This window comes from Camelina sativa, chromosome 2 (genome assembly GCF_000633955.1).
Source record: "Camelina sativa cultivar DH55 chromosome 2, Cs, whole genome shotgun sequence".
NCBI classification, from domain to species: Eukaryota; Viridiplantae; Streptophyta; class Magnoliopsida; order Brassicales; family Brassicaceae; genus Camelina; species Camelina sativa.
The window spans coordinates 21,585,745-21,606,494 of NC_025686.1; the positions used below are offsets into that span (position 1 = coordinate 21,585,745).

Genomic DNA, 20,750 nt, shown 5'->3' on the forward strand with positions numbered 1-20,750 from the left:
CTTCTCCAATCCGCTCCTTGCACTCCCAGAAGCCAAACCCAGCCCAGACAGCAACGAAATATCATAGAGAACTCAAAGAAACAACCACATAAGCACCAAATCACATAGAATCTAGAGATCTTAGCTTAGATAAGCCATGGTCATGCACTCACCTCTTTGCAGGAAGATTCTGACCAACAAGAACGAATTCCCTCACTCCTAGCAAGCTTCTAGCACCTTCCCAGCCTTGGATCTCCCAAGAACAGCAAGGAATCTCTCAATCTCTTCCCAATAGTTCAAGAACACTCTCTCTTTGTGTTTTCTCTCAAAAACGGCGAATAAGACAAAACAACACAACCCTAGGTCGTTTTCTTCCTTTAAAACTCGATTTAGGGATTCCCTAAACCAACCACGCAAACCGGACAATTAAAATTGAACCGACCAAACCGACCACAATTGGTGTCGATCGATGCCTCACTAGGAGGTGTCGATCGACACCCTTACCAAAATACCAAGATTTGGTTTGCGGGTGTTACACACCAGTCCATGGACTTGGTGTGGTGTCGTTTGCTGTTTCTTCTTCAGCATTGCTCTTCTAATCTGTGGGATTACTACGTTGATCCTGATTCTTCCCGTTAGACCGAGAATCCCAGTTTCGGACATCGCCAACGCAAGTCAAAACACAATCCTCTTCCAATACTCACCAGTTTTCAGCAGCGATATTGTACTGCAACTTAATTTCATCAATCTGAACAAGAAACAAGTTGTTCGGTTTGAAGATATTCAAGTTGAGCTCCGGTTTTCGAACGAATCGATTGCCGCACAGAGTCTCTTTCCCTTTTCCCTGATAAACGGCCAGACTAGCCTAGTATCGATCAGTCTGGTTTCAGATTCAATCTTGTTGCCGGTCAATGATATGGTTGAGCTCAGAAGACAAGTTGCGAGCAATTTGGTTGATTACCAAATAATAAGTACTTTCAAAGTCAACGCAGTTCTAGGGTTTGTTCAGTATTCATACTTGCTGCACGCACTTGTCATATTCAGTTGACGGGCCCACCCGGCGGTGGCTTGGTTTCATGTAACTGCTCGGCAAATCGACTGTGAAGAATCTATATAATAATAACAATCCGAATAAATGCGACCAACAGTTGTGTTTGTTTAATCGTAACTTTTGGATATTTTTTGAAAAATCGTGATGGATCATTAAAACGATTTTTTATGAAAAGTTACAACTGTTCATTGTATTTTTTGTAAAGTTGCAATTGTTCAGTGTAGAGTTGTGTCTATTCGAATATTCATATCTTTTGAAATCTATATATATTTGTCTGTTTGAACTGTTCTCATTTTTTTGTCATGACATAAAATAATATAAAATTTCAATCTCAACGAATTTTACAATTCTCTAAATTATTCTCTAGCATTCATTGTTTTAAAAGTAAAGAAATTCCTCAAATTCTTGATTTAACAAAAGATTTTTGGAAAGATAAACCTAATTTAAAACTTTTAGTTAATTTTTTCTATAAAAATCTAATGATATGTTGCATTATATAATGAGCTTTTGGATTTGACTTTTAAATATAATAATAAAGATGTCTTCTTAAAAGCAATTTATATGAGTTTGTAGGTATAATCAAGTGCAAACACAACATTTATAATTTTTTGTAGGATAGGTATAATCAAGTGCAAACACAACAGTTGCAATTTTTCGTAGTACTTTTTCGAAAAAAAATTGTTTTTATTTGTTTTCTTTTAATTCAAACGGTTGTATATGTTCACTGTAGAGTTGTGTCTTTTTACTATCTTTTATTTATATTTTTTCATCACAAATTTTTGTTTTAATAGGTGTGTCTATTTAAATAGTCATGCGTTTTGAAATCTCTTTATATTTGTCTCTTCATCACTAACTAACAAATTCATTAAAACAGATTTTCCATTTTATGTTAAATCTAAATAATTGAATATATCTAATATTCAACGTTATTCTATAATCTAACTAAAATTTTAGAAATGATTATATCAATAGAGAAATTTAAGACAACTTAATTTATAATTTACGGTTACATATATTTATCTTAACTTTTCATTAAAAATATTTTCACATATAAAAATACAATCTGAATAAATGCAAAAAACAGTTGCAACTTTTCGTAGTACTTTTTGTAAAAAAATGGTTTAAAAAAAAAAAACTTAAACAGTTGTATTTGTTTATTATAGAGTTGTATCTTTTCACTAAATTTTATTCATATTTTTTTATCACCACTTTTCGTTCTAATAGGTGTGTCTATTTAATAGTCATATCTTTTGAATTCTCTATATATTTGTCTCTTCATTAATAACTAGCAAATCATTGTTCGTTGAAAGAAATTTTTCGTTTTCTGTTGAATCTAAATAATTTGAATTTTAATATCTAATATCAATGTTATTCTATAATCTAACTAAAACTTTAGAAATGAATATAGTAATATAGAAATTTAATAAAACTTAATATAGAATTTACAGTTCCGTCTATTTATCGTAACTTTCCGTTAAAAACTATTTTAATATTTAAAATTTAATTTATTTTGTTTTAAAGAGTTGTATATTTTAATTTTAATTTTTCGTTGATACAGTTTCACTCATTATTAAATATATTTTTAATTATACTTATTTAATAGAAATTTACATTTACTCATTACAACCATTAGTTCAATATTCTAAGTTAGGATCATATTGTTATAATGATTTTTTAATTGTAATTCTTTACCATAATTCTTCATAAAAATATCTTATATTTATAATAATTTAAATAATATGTTTTGCAAAGTTGCGTCTATTCTACATAATATTTTTATTATAAGTTTTCATTTTTATAATTATATTTTTAATAATAGTTTATGTTTAATATTAATGTATTCAAATTATTCTATTACAATTAAATAATTTTATAATGTATAATTTTAAATTTTAAATTTAATCTTTTTCTTTCTTAAATACTTCCCCCATGACATCGCAGGGGGTTTGAAATAAATAAGCCCGTTATGACTAGTAATAATAATATAGTACGAAGACTAGTAATATAATGTAGGTATTAAAATTATATTTTTATACTTTATTGCAATCAACTTATATATAATTTTATATTCTCTTTACACATAAAATTATTTTATGTATCTGAAATATTTATGATGAACATGGAATGTTGTACAAATATGAAACACTAATCCATATGATCTACATATATAATATGTAACTATGTATGATGATTTGTGTTATGCAAGGTCGGTCAATTCTCAGTTTTATCAAAATGTATCAATCTTATGATAAGTAGTGTGTTCCAATTCCAACCATAACCGAAATTAAGTTGATTTCGGTTCTGTAGTCGAAATAGTAATTCAGCTTTTTATTATTTTTTGTTGGTTCGGTTAATTTAGTTTTATGATTTTGGTTTTCTTCATTTCAATCATGCTAGGTAAGGTTCTATTGGTTTTTTTTTTCAGTGTAACAAGTAACAACTTTGTTACGGTTCGGTTTTAGAAAAGCTTGTTCTGGTTTCTATATCCACTTTTATAAGTGACAAGTGTCATTGACTCGTGTGAAGGGTGAAATTAATGTGGCATTGTCGCGCGTGCATGTCCGCCACGGAGCATCGAAATGTTTCGGTCTCCTCTTCTTCCTAATTTGTTCGTTTGTAGAGAGAGAGAGAGAGAGAAAAATGACGACAATGGCGAGGATGGAGAGAGACGCAATGGAGACGGTGGCCCCCTATGCTCCGGTCACTTATCACCGTCGTGTTCGCGGTGACTTGGATGACACACTTACTAAACCCTGTACTCATGATATCCTAACCCATCTATAAATGTTCATATACATAAATAATGCGTGACTTCTACGCTACATAACCGGGTTTCTTTTAATACTTAGATTTGCCGAGAGCACTACAAGCACCAGACATGGAACACCCGCTAGGAACACCAGAGCATAGACACAATGGCCTTAGTGTTATGCAGCAACATGTAGCTTTCTTCGATTTGGACGATAATGGCATCATTTATCCCTATGAAACCTTCTCTGGTACACCTTTAACCTCTCCATATATAGAGCTAATGAGTTATAACATATTGGTTTATATATTTACTGGTCCTTGTATACATATACGAAATCGATTGCACCAGGTTTCCAGTTACTCGGTTTCAATTTACTTGCGTCACTTATCTTAACGGCTTGTATCCACATAGCTCTTAGCTATGCTACTCTCCCGGTACAGTACATATAGTTTGGTTTAACTAATTTTAGCTTTATCTAGCTGGACCTAGCTATGATTGTTACGTTTATAATTGCTGAAACAGGGATGGTTACCGTCTCCATTTTTCCCTATATATATGCACAACATTCACAAGGCAAAGCACGGAAGCGACTCTAAAACATATGACAATGAAGGAAGGTTAGTAACCTCTCGTAACCACAATCCATATTTGATATTTTCCGTAATTATAGGATCGCGATACACTCAGATTTATATGTATATATGTATTGCTTTGGGAAGGTATACACCAGCAAATCTTGAGTTGATGTTTAGCAAATACGCAAGGACAGTACCAGATAAGTTGAGTCTTGGAGAACTATGGGACATGACGGAAGGAAACCGCGATGCCTTTGACTTTTTTGGATGGTACGTACTTGTTACAATGCTCAAATGTGGTAATGTTTCCTTTATAGTTAACGGATTTTTGGTTTCTTGAAGAAGTGTATTGTAATTGGTGTGTAGGCTAGCAAGCAAGGTTGAATGGGGAGTATTGTATGTGTTAGCGAGTGATGAAGAAGGATTCTTGTCTAAAGAAGCCATAAGGCGGTGCTTCGATGGAAGCTTGTTTGAGTATTGTGCGAGGAACTACGCTGAGATCAAGGAGTACAAGACGTACTACTGATCATCATCACTTGGAACTAATGTGGAAAGCACTTAAATTAATTCAATAGTGGTGATGTAATGAAGCAATAATTTGTATACGGTGCGTTTGTTTAGTATGCATGCATGTAAAAATATATTCAATAAATCAATAGTGGTTTATTATTCACCTGCCTTTCTTTCTTTCTTTTAACAAGATGCTTTTAACGTCTATTTCTTTCAATTAGGATACAAAGATTTATAAAAATTCCGTATTTTATTTAAAACATTACAGTGGTTCAAGCATAAATAAAATGTTACGAAAAGATTCGAATTTGGATTCGTTATATTTTGGGAGTCAATTTGACTATTTACATAAAAAGAAGTAAACTCGAGTTGTTTTACTATAGTTTGGTTTGGTTGATTTGAGTAGGAAGTAGGAACCCTGCATACACTGGAACAAGAGGCTTCCTTTTTCATAAAGGTTTTCTTTGGTACTAAAGGCCGACTAATTTAGTTTACATGATCAAAACCCCATTATAAAGAAGATAAGAACTAGAAAGAACAAATTAAGTAGAGGCCCTACGAACAGAAAAACAAAAGTTTAGACAAGAGAGCACACGAGCATATTACTTTTAATTAGTCTTTGTCATATTATTTGGTATTAAGTAAAGGACAAAGAAGCGACGATGTGGAAGAACTGCAAATTCACCAAGACATCTTTGGCATGGCTAGTGGCTCGGCGTTCAACTCGTGAGAACAGCTCATTGCTTAGCTCTTCGCCTATGTGAGCTTCCACAAGCACTCCTGCCACACTCCGACAACTACTAGCAAAGGCACGACCGACCTCGGATGCGTCGTCCGGCTCACTCACCACAAGTGGACTCCCTCCTTTGTAAACCACCAGCTTCTCAATTGCAAATGAGCCGTTGGCTTCAACTACTTCCTTGAAATCTTGCAAGCTTGGTGCGTACACTGGGATATTGAATCCGTCCCGTTTCTCTGCCGCTACCAAACCCTAAAGATAAAATGTTAATTCTGGTTAATCATAGATTCAGATAACAATTTTGAACCGAAATTCAAAATAAAAATAAAAAATCATCAGGACTTTTAATTAGTTAAACACACAAAAAAATGTTCGAATCATTTTATGATGAGCCTCTAGGACTCTGTTTTTCGTAACTCAATATGTGAATTTATATCCTGATTGAATTATATATTTATGTACTTTGATTCACTAACTTTTATATTAGTATCATCTGACTATAGGTTATAATGACTTAAATACATGTGAACTTTACTTTTTGGTGGTGACTATTTGAACTAACGGACTAAAATGATTATGTTAGAAAGCAACGTAACAATTCTTGTTGAATTTTTTTGAATGTCTTCTTTCACTACCGTACTTCAATAATATGGCCTGCCAATTTTGTCTCTACAAGGTAATCATTTCGATTTTATTTTGACGGATAAAATGATGGTAGCGATGGATGGTTCAGATTCATTATCATCGATGAGGACAATCCGACGGGTAAGATTGATTGTTACATCTACAACGAGGAGTGGTGAGAGTGTACAGTAAGTCAGTAATCATTTGTTTCTGCAGTTTCGTTGTACATACGTATATGGATTTACATTTACACATAATATTTTTTTATGAAAAATATATATTGTCTTTAAACTTAATTTTAATACTACATTACGTTTGAATTCGTAAAGATATATTTGTGGCAGTATCAAACTTAATTTTAAGAAAAGTATGGATAGCATGTGGTCCTGTATGTAACAATATATATAACTATAGAATAGTAGGTTTTAAAAAAAAAATATAGTCTTGGTAAGAAAAGCTTAATTTCAAGAAACTTATGGACAACTTTTGATATTTTATATACAAAACTAGTTTACTAGGTTTGATGACTTTACGAGTTAGAGATTTTATTACTCTTGAGATTCAATACTGCTGTAGCTTTTTAGAAAATGGTTAATTTTTTTAGAGAAACCAAAAAAAAAAAAAAGGGTAGCGACATTTCCAAAGAAATATCTAAATTGGGTCAAATGTAGATGTCTATCCTAGTGGTATAAATAAGTTGTTTTCCTCATTTCTAGCGTTTTTTCATAAAAGCCAAAAGGGCATGTTAATAGTAATACAACTAATATAAGTTAAGAACTCGAGGTTAAATATAGAGTTTTACGTAATCAAATTTAACTAATTACTTTGGGGGAAAGATAGTATAAAATAAACTAAGGTCGATAGTACGTACCTCGCGGACAAGGTCGTCCCAAGCGTCCTGAAAATGAGTGCCGAAGAGTAGACCGGCACCACCCTGGTCGGTGGGGTCCAGAGAGGTACGACCGAGACAAACCAGAAACATGGCCCCACCTCTCTTAACCTCCGCAGCTCTTGCCCTCAAAAACTCCGCCAAGTCCGCCTGAAACTGCCGCTTGTAAGCCGTCGTTGTCTTCTCTCCAGCGCCGTGTATGAAAACTCTCCCTCTATTGTACGCAGCCGATCTCCTATCCGTCACACTTTCCGGCACCTACCATATTTTCCATTTCTTAAAGATATTTTATCAAAAGTGTTTTGTTTTGGATTTTTAATTAATATTTATCAAACGAAAAAAAATTCAAGTTCACAAAATCAAAAATAATGTTGGCATAACAAAAACTTCTGAGGTAGACACTAATAAGTTATATTACTATTAACCTATTCCGGTAGAAATATAAATAAATAAGTCCCGTATTCTGACATTAATTAATTGATATATTTAACCGTTAAAGCTAGCTTAAAGCAGAAAAACCGAACACCATGACACGTGTAATAAAGGTGACCTAGCAAACGTTACGTATACAGTGTGTACCTGAGAGAGCCAATGCAAGGAGAAGGCAGAGTGGAAAAAGTCAATGGTTCTCGCCGGAAAAAGTCTCCGGTAAAACGAGCCAGGAACACCAGCGACGAAGTAGGAGCGGTTTCCATCGGCAGCAAGGCACTCCTCCATGCAAGAGTTAGAGACAAGTGGTGGAAGAAGCTGAAAAAGTGTGTTGAAGTCGTTGCTCGGGAGATCGGCGAAGAAAGCTGTGAACTCCGGCGGGTCGATTCCGGCGGAATCAAACCTCTTAGAGATGTGTTTGACTATGAAATCGATTATGTGGACAGTGTTTGCGCCGGATGAGCAGCCAAGATCAACCGCCGTGAACGGTGGGGGACTGGCGGAGGAGTTTAGGTGAACATTGTCAAGTGTTTCTTCTAACAGGTGAAGCATAGACCGTGCATGCATCGCCTGCATATATTATTTTTTCTTTAATTTACATTTCATGATATCAAATTGTCGCGTATCAATATTACTAAATATATAAATTACCATGCACGTAGACGCTGGCTCTTGTTTGTCTCAACATTATCCTCATTTTGTTTTAATATACAGCTTAATAATTTTTTAAAAATTGATTACTTAGCAAATCAATAGCATGCATGAGTCAAAGAAACCGTAATGGAGAACGAAACCGAAATGAAACGGAAAATACACCCAAGAAAAAATTATTTTTAAGAGCAAATCTTTCTTAAAAAAATTTCGTCTCTAAACCCTTTTTTAAAATAGAAGAAAAAAATATATACGATTATCTTCTTGAATTTTCGAATTTGTCACTCGAGATCAAAAATTCGAATAAGTAGAAGTTTTTTATGATATAATTTTGAAGTAATTAGAAAAAAAAAAGAAAAAGAAAAGATGTAGAGACCTGAGCTTGAGAGTTATTGGCATAGCTGTCTTGTCCTTTGCCACCTTTCATGCTGAGAAGTCTCTCGAGCTTCATGTTACATACAGCAACATTGTCTCCCTTAGAAGCCATTCTCTCTCTCTCTCTGTGGATCTCTTCTCTCCTCGATCTCTCGCTATCTTTCTCTACACCTTCTTTTTGTGAATGAGACAAGCTCGAAGAGACTACACGTATTTATAGAAAAGAGGAAATGATAAATGTATGCATTAAGTTGAATGGGGAAACATATTATTAAATGTGCCATTGCGTATACATATTGTGTATGTACTGATTATTCATGCAAAAACAACGCATCATTATGTTTGTTTCCCCAAAAACAAAATATAATAATGTGGTGTACTTGTGTCACATGATATACTATATACATAGTTTGTCATTTTGTGCACTATAGGTTATACTTTTTTGTCAACCACATTTTGTGTAGGGCTAATTGGAGTAAAGAGTAGAACAATATATGGTGGTTATATATGTATGATGTACACACAATAATCAATATATGATGTATACACGTATAATTTTAAATATCTAATGTGATATTTTTCTGTCAAGTATTTTTGCGGTTGTGATTTAAAATGAAAATATCTAAACATAAATGTTTTCTGTTCGCAAATTGTTATTTCTTTTTGGTATCAAAATAGCATTTGTTCACACACATCTACAAAAAGTACATAATATACTACATATACGTATAAGTACTATTTTTGAGATTAGAAGAATGTGGTGTTTTTCATGGTAATATATTTTCGGTCATATATAGAAGGAATTTCTTTATATACATATTAATTATTTATATTTTTAAATGTCGTTTTATGCTGTGGTATTTAGTTTGTTTATATTGATTGAGATATTTATTGGATACATATGTAAGTGTAATTTACATAAAACCTAAGATCTTTTAAGCAATATGATTAATTACATAATAGAATTATAAAGGAGGGTTAGCGGAGTACCTCCTCCATTCATTGTTGTAGAGATTTCTTGATGGACAACTTCCTGAAGTCCTAGTTAGGTGATTAGGTTTATCTTCCCCCCTTGTCTATGAACTTACTCTCTTTGTATTGTTTTTTTGAGATTTATTTGGAATGCCTTAAAAATGGACTAAAAACGTATATTTATAGACGGAGAGATGACCTAATTCCTCTTTAAGTTTTCCTTAAGATTTAATCTCAACCGTCCATTAAAGTAAAGATTGATTAGGAAAATTTCATTTGTTACCAATTTAATTGATTACTAAATATATTAAGGAATAACATTATTCCATAGAAAACGGATGATTATAACACCAAAATAATTCCTTACCATATATATATGTATAATATATACTAGTTGATTATTGTGTTTTTCAGTTGTGGAAATATATTTGATTTTTTTTTTGGCATCATGACCTGGCTGGATTCAAAATTTAATGTGACATTCGTAGATTGTGTGAATGCAAAATTTTGATTAATTTCAACGTGTTGTTTCTTGACTCGTCAGTCATATCTCAGTGGCTGGTAGTTCCTTAATCGTTTTGTTGTGATATGTTAGTAAAATTTTGAACTGAATATGATGAATGATGATAACACTATATATACAAAAAAAGTATGTTGGTTATGAGACTAGTAATTAAGAGGACCATAATTATACAAGGTTAATTGGTTGTTTCATGAGTCTTAATTAAGAGTAAGAACTTATTGGTTGGCTTTAGAAATTCATGATGAGAAAAATCAAAAGGAAAATGAATATGTTTCCATATGATACCACCCGAGGGAACATCAGGAGTACTAAAGCTATGATACGATCTTAGTTAGATTCATGCATGTTTCAAACATTCTTCATCCATTGCTTTTTTATCCAATATATCGTATCATTTATATATCCCAAGTATTGGTCCTAACGAGATTGCCAGGTAATCTTTATCAACTAGCACAAAAAATGTGGTTAGACGAAGACGATGTCATTAAAACTACGACGACACCTGGTTTTGTAAAATGAAACGGTCGATTTATATGCCTTTAAAGGCAATGTATATTTAAATAATTTAATCGATGGAACGTACGTAAGCTCAGGTGATCTAATTGGCGGTAGTTTAATTTCCTCTAGAGAGGTAACGTATAATTAAATTTTAATTAAATCAAAAAAATTACGAGCAAATTTAAGAACACTTGTCGATATATACCAACCCCAAGTCCCAACCAAACACGAAACTGGACACATCAACTAGCTTAAATCTCACTTTTAGTAAATGTAATATATATATATATATAGGAATAAGAGTGGGTAAGGCACGAGATTGACGGCGAAAATTCATGGAATCCAATGGAACAGAGAGAGTGGAAGCAAAAAACATACCAAAAGGAGACTAGTTTCTTCATCATGTTGCCGGTTTTTTTTTTTTTTTTCAACTCTCTATCCATTTTTCTACATTTCCATCATCCCTATCCTAAAACTAGATGTTATAATAATTTATTATTTTCCACCAAACATAATTTTGCATCCCAATTATATTCTCTTACACTATAATGTTGATTTTGATTTCTTTTGCATGTTGTTGCACCTTTGGGGGCTTGATATTTCCTTCTCACTATATATATACAAACATTATTTTTGTACATAGACCATGAAAATAGCTAAGCTGTATTTGTACTCAATCTTCTGAATACCCATACATAATTTTGGTTGCCAATATTAAACCAATTTAGTACATGACAACAGGATTACAGGGATGAACATGCAAATCTGAAATGTCTTAATTTACAATCATTAATTAATATATGGAGGGGTTCTTTAGTCATTGAATTGAACTATAACTAATTAATGGATCTTAAAAATGGGTAAAGTGTCACTAGAGTAAAGTGATTGTTGGTAGACACATATATGGATATAGGTATTGCATGAATTCCATTGGTAATACTAAATTAGATAAAGTATATATATAAAAAGAATAATTAGCAAAAGGTATAACAAGAATGAAAGATACAAGTGGGTCCAATATATCTTATATTAAGCCAACAACCAAATTTTCACTAGCATGCCACAAGAGTCGTGAAATGAAAGCCCTACTGTTTCTATACTTCTGTTATCTGACTAATGCATTTTTCTTTGTGTAATTCTGATTTATAACCACCAAATTTAGAAATATTATTAAATCACAAACATTAGATTTAGGAGGGTTACTATTTTTTTTTTTTTTACTAAGCCGAAGATTATATTTTTTTTTCAAATTTATATTTTATTGAGACGTAACATTGTTGAAAGAAATTAATATATATTTTCGCTCTTGTCATTCTTGTGTCACTAAATCCATATATTCCATTTAATTTTTTGATGTTTTAACCTCTTCTTTTGTTGTTGCTATACGTTTTCATACCCTTCTTATCTTTATCTTTTTGCTATATTTGTTTTTGTATTCTTATCTCAAGATAACTAAATAATTACGTAACAAACTCATCTTTGATTTGGTTGTATTTCTTTTCCGCTATAAATTCTTATGTCTTAGATTCCACTTTTGTATGGGGTAGATAACTTTGTAGTTCTAACTAAAATTTTAAGTAATGAAATTTGAACATTTACACACAAAAAAAAAACTCATCTTTCTTTCTAGCTAGCACATTTTAACAGTTATAAAATATTAAAATGATCTACAAAGGGCAATGAGAAGGGAGAGGAGATTATTGACTAATGATATGTGGTATATACTTAACTGGAATTTGGACTTATCAATGACTACAAACTTTCAAGTAACGAGAGGGTCACAATTATACGAGTTGGTCACGAATTTAATATTCATACATGAATAATTTCCTCTACCAATATATTAACAGTTATTTAATGTTACTGATTATTATCATAATTAGCTTTTAGAGATTTAATCATTAATGAAAGGTGTTAAAGATACATATGTTTAAAAATTCACTACAAAGTAGTACTATATGTATCATCAGACCAATTTTAAAAACAATTTAGGATATCTTTAATTAATACAGCTAGCTCAAGTGAGATTGATTCGAGACATGGATGAAACCAAATGATTTTGAATTTAATTAATTAATTAATCGCATATAGACTAGACCAATCAATATAAAGTTAAAGAAATACTGAACATGTTCACTATAGACACTAGGCAATAGGCACGTAAACTTAGATAAGGTACTAATGTAACGATTTTTACCGTTAAGTTATCGTTAACAGTATGATTTAGGAAAAAAAATGGCTAGCTACATCAAGTATTAAAGAATGCATGATCATACATGCCAAGTATAATATTGTATCATCAAATACACGAAGTATATGTATTGCATGGCCACATGCATGAACTATATGACGTTATGTGGTCAACACCATAGACATACAATCCGGTACACCGGTCGAATAATTCCAGCGAAGACCAACATTGACCAAAAAATTGTATTTTTGAAGCTAATATATTCATTCTTATAATTAGTTACTTTTATTTTTGAAGCTAAACTAATAGTTAAATAAAATTATTAATAATTATTTTCAAGAAATATATATATATATATATATATAACATATGTAATTATTAATGATTTTATATATATAAATCTCTGATCATCATATTATTTAAAATTTTAAATACTACAAGAATCAATAAAATCAAATTCAACTATTTTCATTAGAAAATAATATGCAAAAGATTTGAGTATATGACTCTTTACTTTAAAATTTGCATGGTAAAGAGTATACAAAATTTTAGATACTCTTTGGTTATTAAAAAATTTACATACTCCTAATAACATGTAAACAATAACAAAAAATTAACACTATTTACTTTTAATAGATAAAATATAATGATACATAATTATTTTCAATATATAATATAAGGGCATTTGCAAAAATCCTCTTATTCTATATCCTTTTGCAAACATATCCTAAAATCAAGATAAAATCTATAAATATCTTGAAAATAATTATTAATTATTTTTATTTAACTATTATTTTAGTTTTAAAAATAAAGATTAATTAATTATAAGAATAAATACATTAGAGATACCTAAGATATTTAGATATTGAATAGAATGTTTTCTAATCATGAAAATTCATAAATAATTTAATATAGTAATTTATTATTTTGTTTTTTCATAGAAAAAAATTAAAATACAATTTGTTTTGGTCAATGTTGGTCAACGCCAGAGTCAACGTCGGTCTTAGCCGGAATCATTCGACCGGTGTACCGGATTGTATGTCTATGGTGTTGACTACATAACGTCATATAATTCATGCATGTGGTCATGCAATACATATACTTCGTGTAGTTGAGGATACAATATTATACTTGGCATGTGTGACCATGTATTCTCCAATACTTCATGTAGTTAGCCATCTTTTTTCCTATGATTTAATAACTCTCAGTCTTTCAGATGAAACCATGGTTTCTCGTGTATACCTAATTCTGCCACAACCACTAACTGAAATACTAATACTTTTTGTTTGCAAGTTTAAACTAACTACAACAAAAATTGCCATGATGAAAACTCTATTAAATAAATTAGATGTTCACATAAATAGATAAACACGTACGCTATGTGCATAAAACTACTAGCTAATCAAATAACAGTTAAAGAAAATGGATAAAATCATCTTAAAATAGTCATAAGTCAGTTTTGTTTGTGGTTTGTCAGTTACTCAGATGATGTCCCTAACGTGGAAAGCGAATTGGATTAATAACCAGAAGACCAGGAAAGTCTATTTTTGTTAATAGCTTTTGAGTCTTTTCACATATAGTTACCGTGATCCTCGCGCTACGCGTAACACTAGGCCCCAATATATGCTCTTCAATTGTTTTAGTCTTTGTAATTGGATTTGCATGATGTTTAACTTTCAAACTAGACTTACCTAAGAACCGACATGTCTATTGAATTTTTAATTTTGAGAATTAAAAAAAAAAAAAAATTTCAAGAAACTGAATCATATAAATATTTTTAATATAGAGTTCAAATATTAGTGTAGAAAGAAAGAAAAGAATAGAGAAATTAAGTGATCAAGATGATCCAACATATTTTTGTAGCAAGGAAGTATCCAAATTTAAACAATCCACAATTATAAAACCATCTCACAGAACATTAAACGATTCTATTTGACATCAAAGTTTGATGATTAGTAATGTTTCAAATGCTAAAAGAGCATCAATCTATTATCTATATAATAGTCTGTGTCGGCTTGTGATTATTTGGAAAAATTATTTGTATTGACTTTTGCTCGTTATTAGACAACAAAACGATTAACGGTTGGCTAGCTAGGGGGAGAAGAGATTAGATTACTTACCTCTCGTACTTCAACTTTAAATTCAGTTAAAATTAGTCTTCCCACTAAGTATAATAGTACTAGTATTTTTCTTTTTGGTCTAGGACGAGGCTTTCAACTAACATATCGGCTAAGGAGTTAAAACGTACTATATGTTATCTAGATCATGATTTAAAGGTTTTGATCGATCGCAGCATCAACTTTTAGTGTCTGGTTAAAACGAGATTGTTCAATTGTTTCATTACAATTATGAGTATTTGTAGGTTTTGTAGACGTTGATTAATTCGAAGTTTAACACACACAGAAAAATACTATATTCCCTTACCCGGCCGAAGACGTCGACCATAGATTGTGTATGGCTTATCTTTTCTTTGTTTTTACTCTTCAACTGAAAATTAAATGCTCACCAAACTTTAAGAAAAACTGTGGTTTTCCAATGCAATTGAAAAAATAAAAACAAATTTAGTTAGGTCAGAAAGCAAAGAGTCTTTTCTTCGATCCGCAACATTCCCTTTTACTCTTTTTGCTTTCTTTACATTGACTTTGACCTATAGTTTACTTTCTTTCTCCAATTGTTAAAAACATATATAATCAAATTTACCACCATTGTTTTGTTTAACTTGTACATGTCATTCTTGATCCAACTTTTTCTTTCTGTTAAATGTATATCTCTAAGTTTTTATAGTTTTCTATCATAGTTTATTTTTATTTTTATACATGTAAGTAGTACTTAAGTACGTTTATATTTTCTATCACAAAACTGACTTTTGTATTATCGTCACACACACTACTTTAATTTAACATAACCTAATTAGGCCAATTTGGACTCTTAGACTTTTGGCTTCATTGTTTCACCCATAGTGAATTTTAAGCTCATCTTTGAACTTAGTTGGGGTGCTACAATGTTTTTGGCCACTCCCGTGATAGAAACATACGGGAAACGTATACCAAAAAAAATTGTTTCATTTACACGCTCATCTTCGAAGTTAGTTGGGTCGCTACCATAATCCAAAGTTCCAAACATCCGATTCTAATCAAAATCAAGTCTAATTACTTTGTTATATATTATGGGCCAATGGTCCAATCTTTAAAGAATCTAGCCCAAATTAAGGGATTGGTGTTAAGAAAGTAACTGAAAAATATCCGCGGCAAATTTGGAATATCATGAAAAGAAAAGGACCGGATTCAAAAAAAAAAATATAAAAACAGAGCGCAGGAGAGAGAGAGTTTGGTGGAAGAAAACACCCCTTCGGAGAGGAGCAAAAGCCTCTCCTGGGGAAGACGAAGAACACGATTTTTTTTATTCTTCTCTTTCTGTATAAAATTTTGACGAGGGTTTCTTCAGTTTACGTCTGATTATCGAAATTAGGTTTTTTTTTCAGTAGTTGTTTGTGAAGAAAGGTGGAAGCAGTAAAAAAGAAAGAAACAGAGGAAATGTCAGACCTAGACCAGCAGATAGAGCAGCTTAAACGCTGTGAACCTTTGAAAGAATCAGAAGTGAAGGCTCTTTGTCTTAAAGCTATGGAGATTCTCGTTGAAGAGAGCAATGTTCAAAGAGTTGATGCTCCTGTCACTGTAAGCTTTCTTTTGTTTGTTTTCTAGATTCAAGTTTCAGAATTTATCCATACTTGTGTCTGAAGATTGAGTTTTTTTCTGCGAACCTATTAAAGTCAAAGGCTTGTGAGTTGAGGAATCTGACGAAATTGGGCATAATTGTATGTCAGAACAGTTGTAGTTTAGTTTTGGATTCAGAATTTAGATATGTTATGGTTTACTTATATTAGTTATTGAAGTTTTGTATGAATTTTTTGGTTCCTATGTTTTAGGGATTCGAAATACATTTGATAACTAAAATGACTCTGCTACAATGGTTTCTTTGAATGGAGTGGATGAAACTCTCTTTGTTGTCTATCTTAACAAGTTTGAAGATTCCATTGACAGTGTCTTGCTAGTTGTTTCATCCTTAGATTTTTTGTTTTGTTTTAATGTGGATTAGATATGTGGAGACATCCATGGGCAATTCTATGACATGAAAGAGCTTTTTAAAGTCGGGGGTGATTGCCCTAAGACGAATTATTTGTTTCTTGGAGATTTTGTTGATCGAGGTTTTTATTCAGTTGAGACATTTCTACTTCTTCTAGCTCTCAAGGTAATTAATAGTAAATACCCCAACAGTGTTTTACTTTGGTTTGCTCAAATATATGCTCCCCCAGTGGGTTCCACAATTCCTTAAGTTAGTTACTATTTTTATTCTCAGGTAAGATATCCAGACCGTATAACTCTCATTAGAGGGAACCACGAGAGCCGGCAGATTACACAGGTGAGTTCAGTCTATTATTAGAAAACTTTGATGCGTGTGTGTATTTTTCATACTATTTAAGAGTCTGCCCTTTAGTAGGTATATGGATTTTATGACGAGTGCCTGCGTAAATATGGCTCTGTAAATGTCTGGAGATACTGCACAGATATCTTTGACTACTTGAGGTACACACTCCTTTTCAGCTTTTGTTTTTGGAGTTCTGAGTAGATGTTATTTTGGTTTAATGTAACGGAAACTTTCTATCTTTTATATGTCTTAAGTCTTTCAGCTCTTGTCGAGAACAAGATATTTTGTGTTCATGGAGGTCTCTCTCCAGCTATTATGACTCTAGACCAGGTTGAGAAAGTGAATGATATAATTAGAAAGTTTTAGCTATAAGGATATAACTGACTAGTCCGTTCATACGTTTCTTTTGGTAGATCAGGGCTATTGATCGGAAGCAAGAAGTACCACATGATGGTGCCATGTGTGATCTTTTATGGTCTGATCCAGAAGATATTGTAGATGGCTGGGGATTGAGTCCACGTGGTGCAGGATTCCTTTTTGGCGGGAGTGTTGTCACGTCTTTTAACCACACAAACAACATTGATTATATTTGCCGAGCTCATCAGCTAGTTATGGAAGGTTACAAATGGATGTTCAATAGTCAGATAGTCACTGTTTGGTCTGCCCCTAATTACTGTTATAGGTAACTCAGAACCTCCACACTTATGATCTTTGTTTCCTTTGCCTTTGAATGTTCATGTTATTTCTGAATGTGCTATAGATGCGGTAATGTAGCTGCAATTCTAGAGCTCGATGAGAATCTAAATAAGGAGTTTCGTGTCTTCGATGCAGCCCCACAAGTAAGAGCCTCACCTATCTAAATTCATGTTCAAATTGCTGTTTGATTTTTTCTGACATAATATGACTTTGGATACAGGAATCTAGAGGAGCTCCATCCAAGAAACCTGCACCTGATTATTTCCTGTGAGACGCAAAACAGTGAAAACAGAAACTGGAACTTAGAATTTGGTTCATTGCAGAACAAGCAAACTTCCCAAAATCATCTGGTGGTTAGGATTTGTTGTAAAGTGCAGAAGAATCTACAATCTATGTGTTGCGCCAAAGAGATCTGTACACATTCCTTTGAAAGGGTCCATTTGAATAGAATCTTTGTGTATTAAAAAGCTTCTTGTTTCTTTCTCTATTGTGTGTAATGCTACTTTTACAGAAAGAAATAGGAAAATATTATGAAAGAAAGCCTCCAAGGATCATCTGAAACCTTACTGATTGGATAAACAAAGATTTGTTTTGATTTGGTTGTGGTAAACTAAAACCTAATATTTAAGTTTATGTATATAATCGTAATTAAAAAAATCCAATCTCTAAAATTTAGATATTAAACTTGCAAATTAGATAGTATTGCTAACATTGTTTTAGCTTTGTCCAACGAAGCAACCAGCTATGCAGAACTCAATTTACAATTACTAAATCAACGAAAAGAATCAGACCACGATCACAACTTTTTGCATTTAGAGACATTTTGGAGAAAACTTGGTGTGCAAGGCCTAAATAAGAGATTAATGGAGCGCTTGAGTTTGACCATATTTAAAATGAATTCCAATTAAGATTGTGTCTGACCATAATTAGTTTAAAGTTATGAAACTTGGTGGGCAAGTCATTTCCTCTGTATTAATGTAGGGTTTTAGGTGGAGAAGATCACCATTTCTTCAGTTAGGGTTATTCTGTTTTTAATCTATTGCTTTTCGCCATTATTCATGTCTCTTCTTCTCAACCAGCCCTTGAACCTATGCTTTCGTAGGAAACCTACGTTTGTAAGATCCTCCCCACTTCTCGCTAATGGCTTATCAACTTCCTTGTTGCAAACCCCTCCTTGTACCATCATTGACGCTGATCCTTGTGGAAAGGGTCTCGGAAAACTCTTGATTTACTATCATAATGAATGTTTGTTCACTAGTTTGGAAAAGAAGGTGCCCATGGAGTTGGTGGATAATCCAATGGTAGTGATCGGGTCATCCCATGGCTGGATAGCAACTTTGAAGGAAGATGGAATACTGCGTCTCCAAGACGATCTAAACCCACATGCATCGTATACAGATACTAAGCGCATTCCCCTGCCTCCTCTTGTAACTCTGCCTCATTGCCAAACTCAGATCGTCACCAATGTGTCAATGTCGTCCTCTTCTCCAGAGGATGAGGACTGTGTTGTGGCTATATAGTTCTTGGGACCTCAGCTAAGCTTTTGCAGACCCGCTCAAAGTAACTCGGAGTGGATCAACATCAGAATCGCAAACCCTTGCTTCTACTCCTCCCGTGTCATGTTTTCGGAGAGACATGGTATGTTTTGCATACTCGGAGCTGGAGGGCATATCATTGCATCATGGGATCTCCTCCACACACACAAACAAAATCCCAAGTTCCAGAGGATACGGTTCAGAAACCTTCCCAAGATGACGAAGACCAAACGGGAGCTTATGGATTCGTGCTACAAACGCGAGCACTTGGTTGAGTCAAGAACCACCGGTGAGACTTTCTTGGTCAAGTGGTACAGGAAGGCCGTCTGGAGAGGTATGTCGAAATTGAGTACAAAAGCTTTAATGGTGTTCAAGCTTGATGACAAAGGAAATGCTGTATACACTCGAGACATCGGAGATCTCTGCATTTTCCTCTCAAAGTCTGAACCATTTTGTGTGCCTATTAGCTCCTTTCCCGGCATGATTTTCCCTAACCAAGTAGAAATAGCGGATGTCGGCGAAACCGGATTTTTCCATCTGCCTGATTCCTTCATCGGTGCTCATAATACTATAATCGGTCCCGGTTACCATATTCCACCTCAAAATATAAACTAGTTAGTTTGAAATTGAGTTTGAGTCTGCTATCTTTTCTTCTTAATCTTGAAACATCAAAGTCTATTTTTATATATTCTCTGTGAGATATGCATATATATATATATATGTATATATTGTTGGAGAAACTTTGCTATCATCTCTCATTAGGCTCCCCCAACTAATTATGTCCAAACTATATCCAGTTAGAACCAATCATTCATTAGTACTTTAGTTATGGTGTGTGTAGGATATTATCAAAAAAAAATTCCACGGAATGGGGATCATAAGTCCTCAGAAGATCCTTTACAATTTGTCCCAAGGTTCAAGAACATCTAGAAACATATATCAGTATGGTGTGTGCATATTACCAAAGATACTCTTTTGTGCATCTTCTCAAGCTTCATCGCGGTTTCAATAATGCGGTAACGGTAAGTAAGCACAGCCCTTCACTTACACATTGAAAACCTGATGCTTTTTGGTTTATCAAAATGTTGTTAAGACCCTTCGGAAGTGAGTAAGAAAAGAAAGGCATCTGTGGAAGATATGCATCAGCTTGTATATTTCTGTATCACAACTGCAAATGTGTGAAAAACTGGTTAATGTGTCATTTTCTAAAGCAACTAACTAAAAGGATCAGACCTTTGGTTTTACAGTAAATAACTCGGAATATACTTTGTCATCTTTACCAAATGACTAATTGCGATTTACCTCAAGTTAGCATAATGATGGAACTCGAAGTGTT

At 32.9% G+C, this 20,750-nt stretch overlaps 4 protein-coding genes across 5 annotated transcripts; 3 read left to right on the forward strand and 1 right to left on the reverse strand.

Moving 5' to 3' along the window:
- Nucleotides 3,633-5,030, forward strand: LOC104731583 (peroxygenase 2-like). The gene is made up of 6 exons (XM_010451007.2): nucleotides 3,633-3,785; nucleotides 3,880-4,029; nucleotides 4,131-4,216; nucleotides 4,305-4,399; nucleotides 4,502-4,627; nucleotides 4,724-5,030. The coding sequence occupies exons 1-6, from the start codon at nucleotides 3,671-3,673 to the stop codon at nucleotides 4,881-4,883; spliced, it is 732 nt and encodes a 243-aa protein (XP_010449309.1). The 5' UTR covers nucleotides 3,633-3,670; the 3' UTR covers nucleotides 4,884-5,030.
- LOC104731592 (indole-3-acetate O-methyltransferase 1) lies at nucleotides 5,293-9,683 on the reverse strand. Its single transcript, XM_010451019.2, has 5 exons — nucleotides 9,565-9,683; nucleotides 8,576-8,778; nucleotides 7,699-8,118; nucleotides 7,102-7,377; nucleotides 5,293-5,858 (listed from the first exon to the last, which is right to left on the reverse strand). Exons 1-5 carry the CDS (start codon nucleotides 9,575-9,577, stop codon nucleotides 5,505-5,507), a joined length of 1,266 nt encoding a protein of 421 aa, XP_010449321.1. The 5' UTR covers nucleotides 9,578-9,683; the 3' UTR covers nucleotides 5,293-5,504.
- LOC104731601 (serine/threonine-protein phosphatase PP-X isozyme 2) lies at nucleotides 16,085-18,472 on the forward strand. Of its 2 annotated transcripts, XM_010451028.2 has the most exons (8): nucleotides 16,085-16,432; nucleotides 16,854-17,006; nucleotides 17,115-17,177; nucleotides 17,256-17,341; nucleotides 17,438-17,513; nucleotides 17,597-17,865; nucleotides 17,944-18,022; nucleotides 18,100-18,472. In XM_010451028.2, the coding sequence occupies exons 1-8, from the start codon at nucleotides 16,292-16,294 to the stop codon at nucleotides 18,148-18,150; spliced, it is 918 nt and encodes a 305-aa protein (XP_010449330.1). In that variant the 5' UTR covers nucleotides 16,085-16,291; the 3' UTR covers nucleotides 18,151-18,472. The 2 variants fall into 2 exon arrangements, with proteins under 2 accessions (XP_010449330.1, XP_019092034.1); XM_019236489.1 differs by lacking the exons at nucleotides 17,944-18,022; nucleotides 18,100-18,472 and having other exon boundaries at nucleotides 17,602-17,694.
- On the forward strand, nucleotides 18,938-20,029 carry LOC104731612. Its single transcript, XM_010451037.1, is given in 1 exon segment — nucleotides 18,938-20,029. A coding segment is annotated over 1 exon segment (1,092 nt).

Excerpts from the sequence above, each read along its gene's own strand:
- LOC104731601 (XM_010451028.2), top strand. The coding sequence starts at position 16,292 with ATGTCAGACCTAGACCAGCAGATAGAGCAGCTTAAACGCTGTGAACCT. Across the intron at positions 16,433-16,853 it reads GAGTTGATGCTCCTGTCACT|ATATGTGGAGACATCCATGG; the intron begins GTAAGCTTTCTT and ends AATGTGGATTAG. Across the intron at positions 17,342-17,437 it reads GATATCTTTGACTACTTGAG|TCTTTCAGCTCTTGTCGAGA; the intron begins GTACACACTCCT and ends ATATGTCTTAAG.
- LOC104731592 (XM_010451019.2), bottom strand. Across the intron at positions 7,378-7,698 it reads CCTTGCATTGGCTCTCTCAG|GTGCCGGAAAGTGTGACGGA; the intron begins GTACACACTGTA and ends AAAATATGGTAG. Across the intron at positions 5,859-7,101 it reads GGGACGACCTTGTCCGCGAG|GGTTTGGTAGCGGCAGAGAA; the intron begins GTACGTACTATC and ends TTTTATCTTTAG.
- LOC104731583 (XM_010451007.2), top strand. The coding sequence starts at position 3,671 with ATGACGACAATGGCGAGGATGGAGAGAGACGCAATGGAGACGGTGGCC. Across the intron at positions 4,217-4,304 it reads TTAGCTATGCTACTCTCCCG|GGATGGTTACCGTCTCCATT; the intron begins GTACAGTACATA and ends TTGCTGAAACAG. Across the intron at positions 4,628-4,723 it reads GCCTTTGACTTTTTTGGATG|GCTAGCAAGCAAGGTTGAAT; the intron begins GTACGTACTTGT and ends ATTGGTGTGTAG.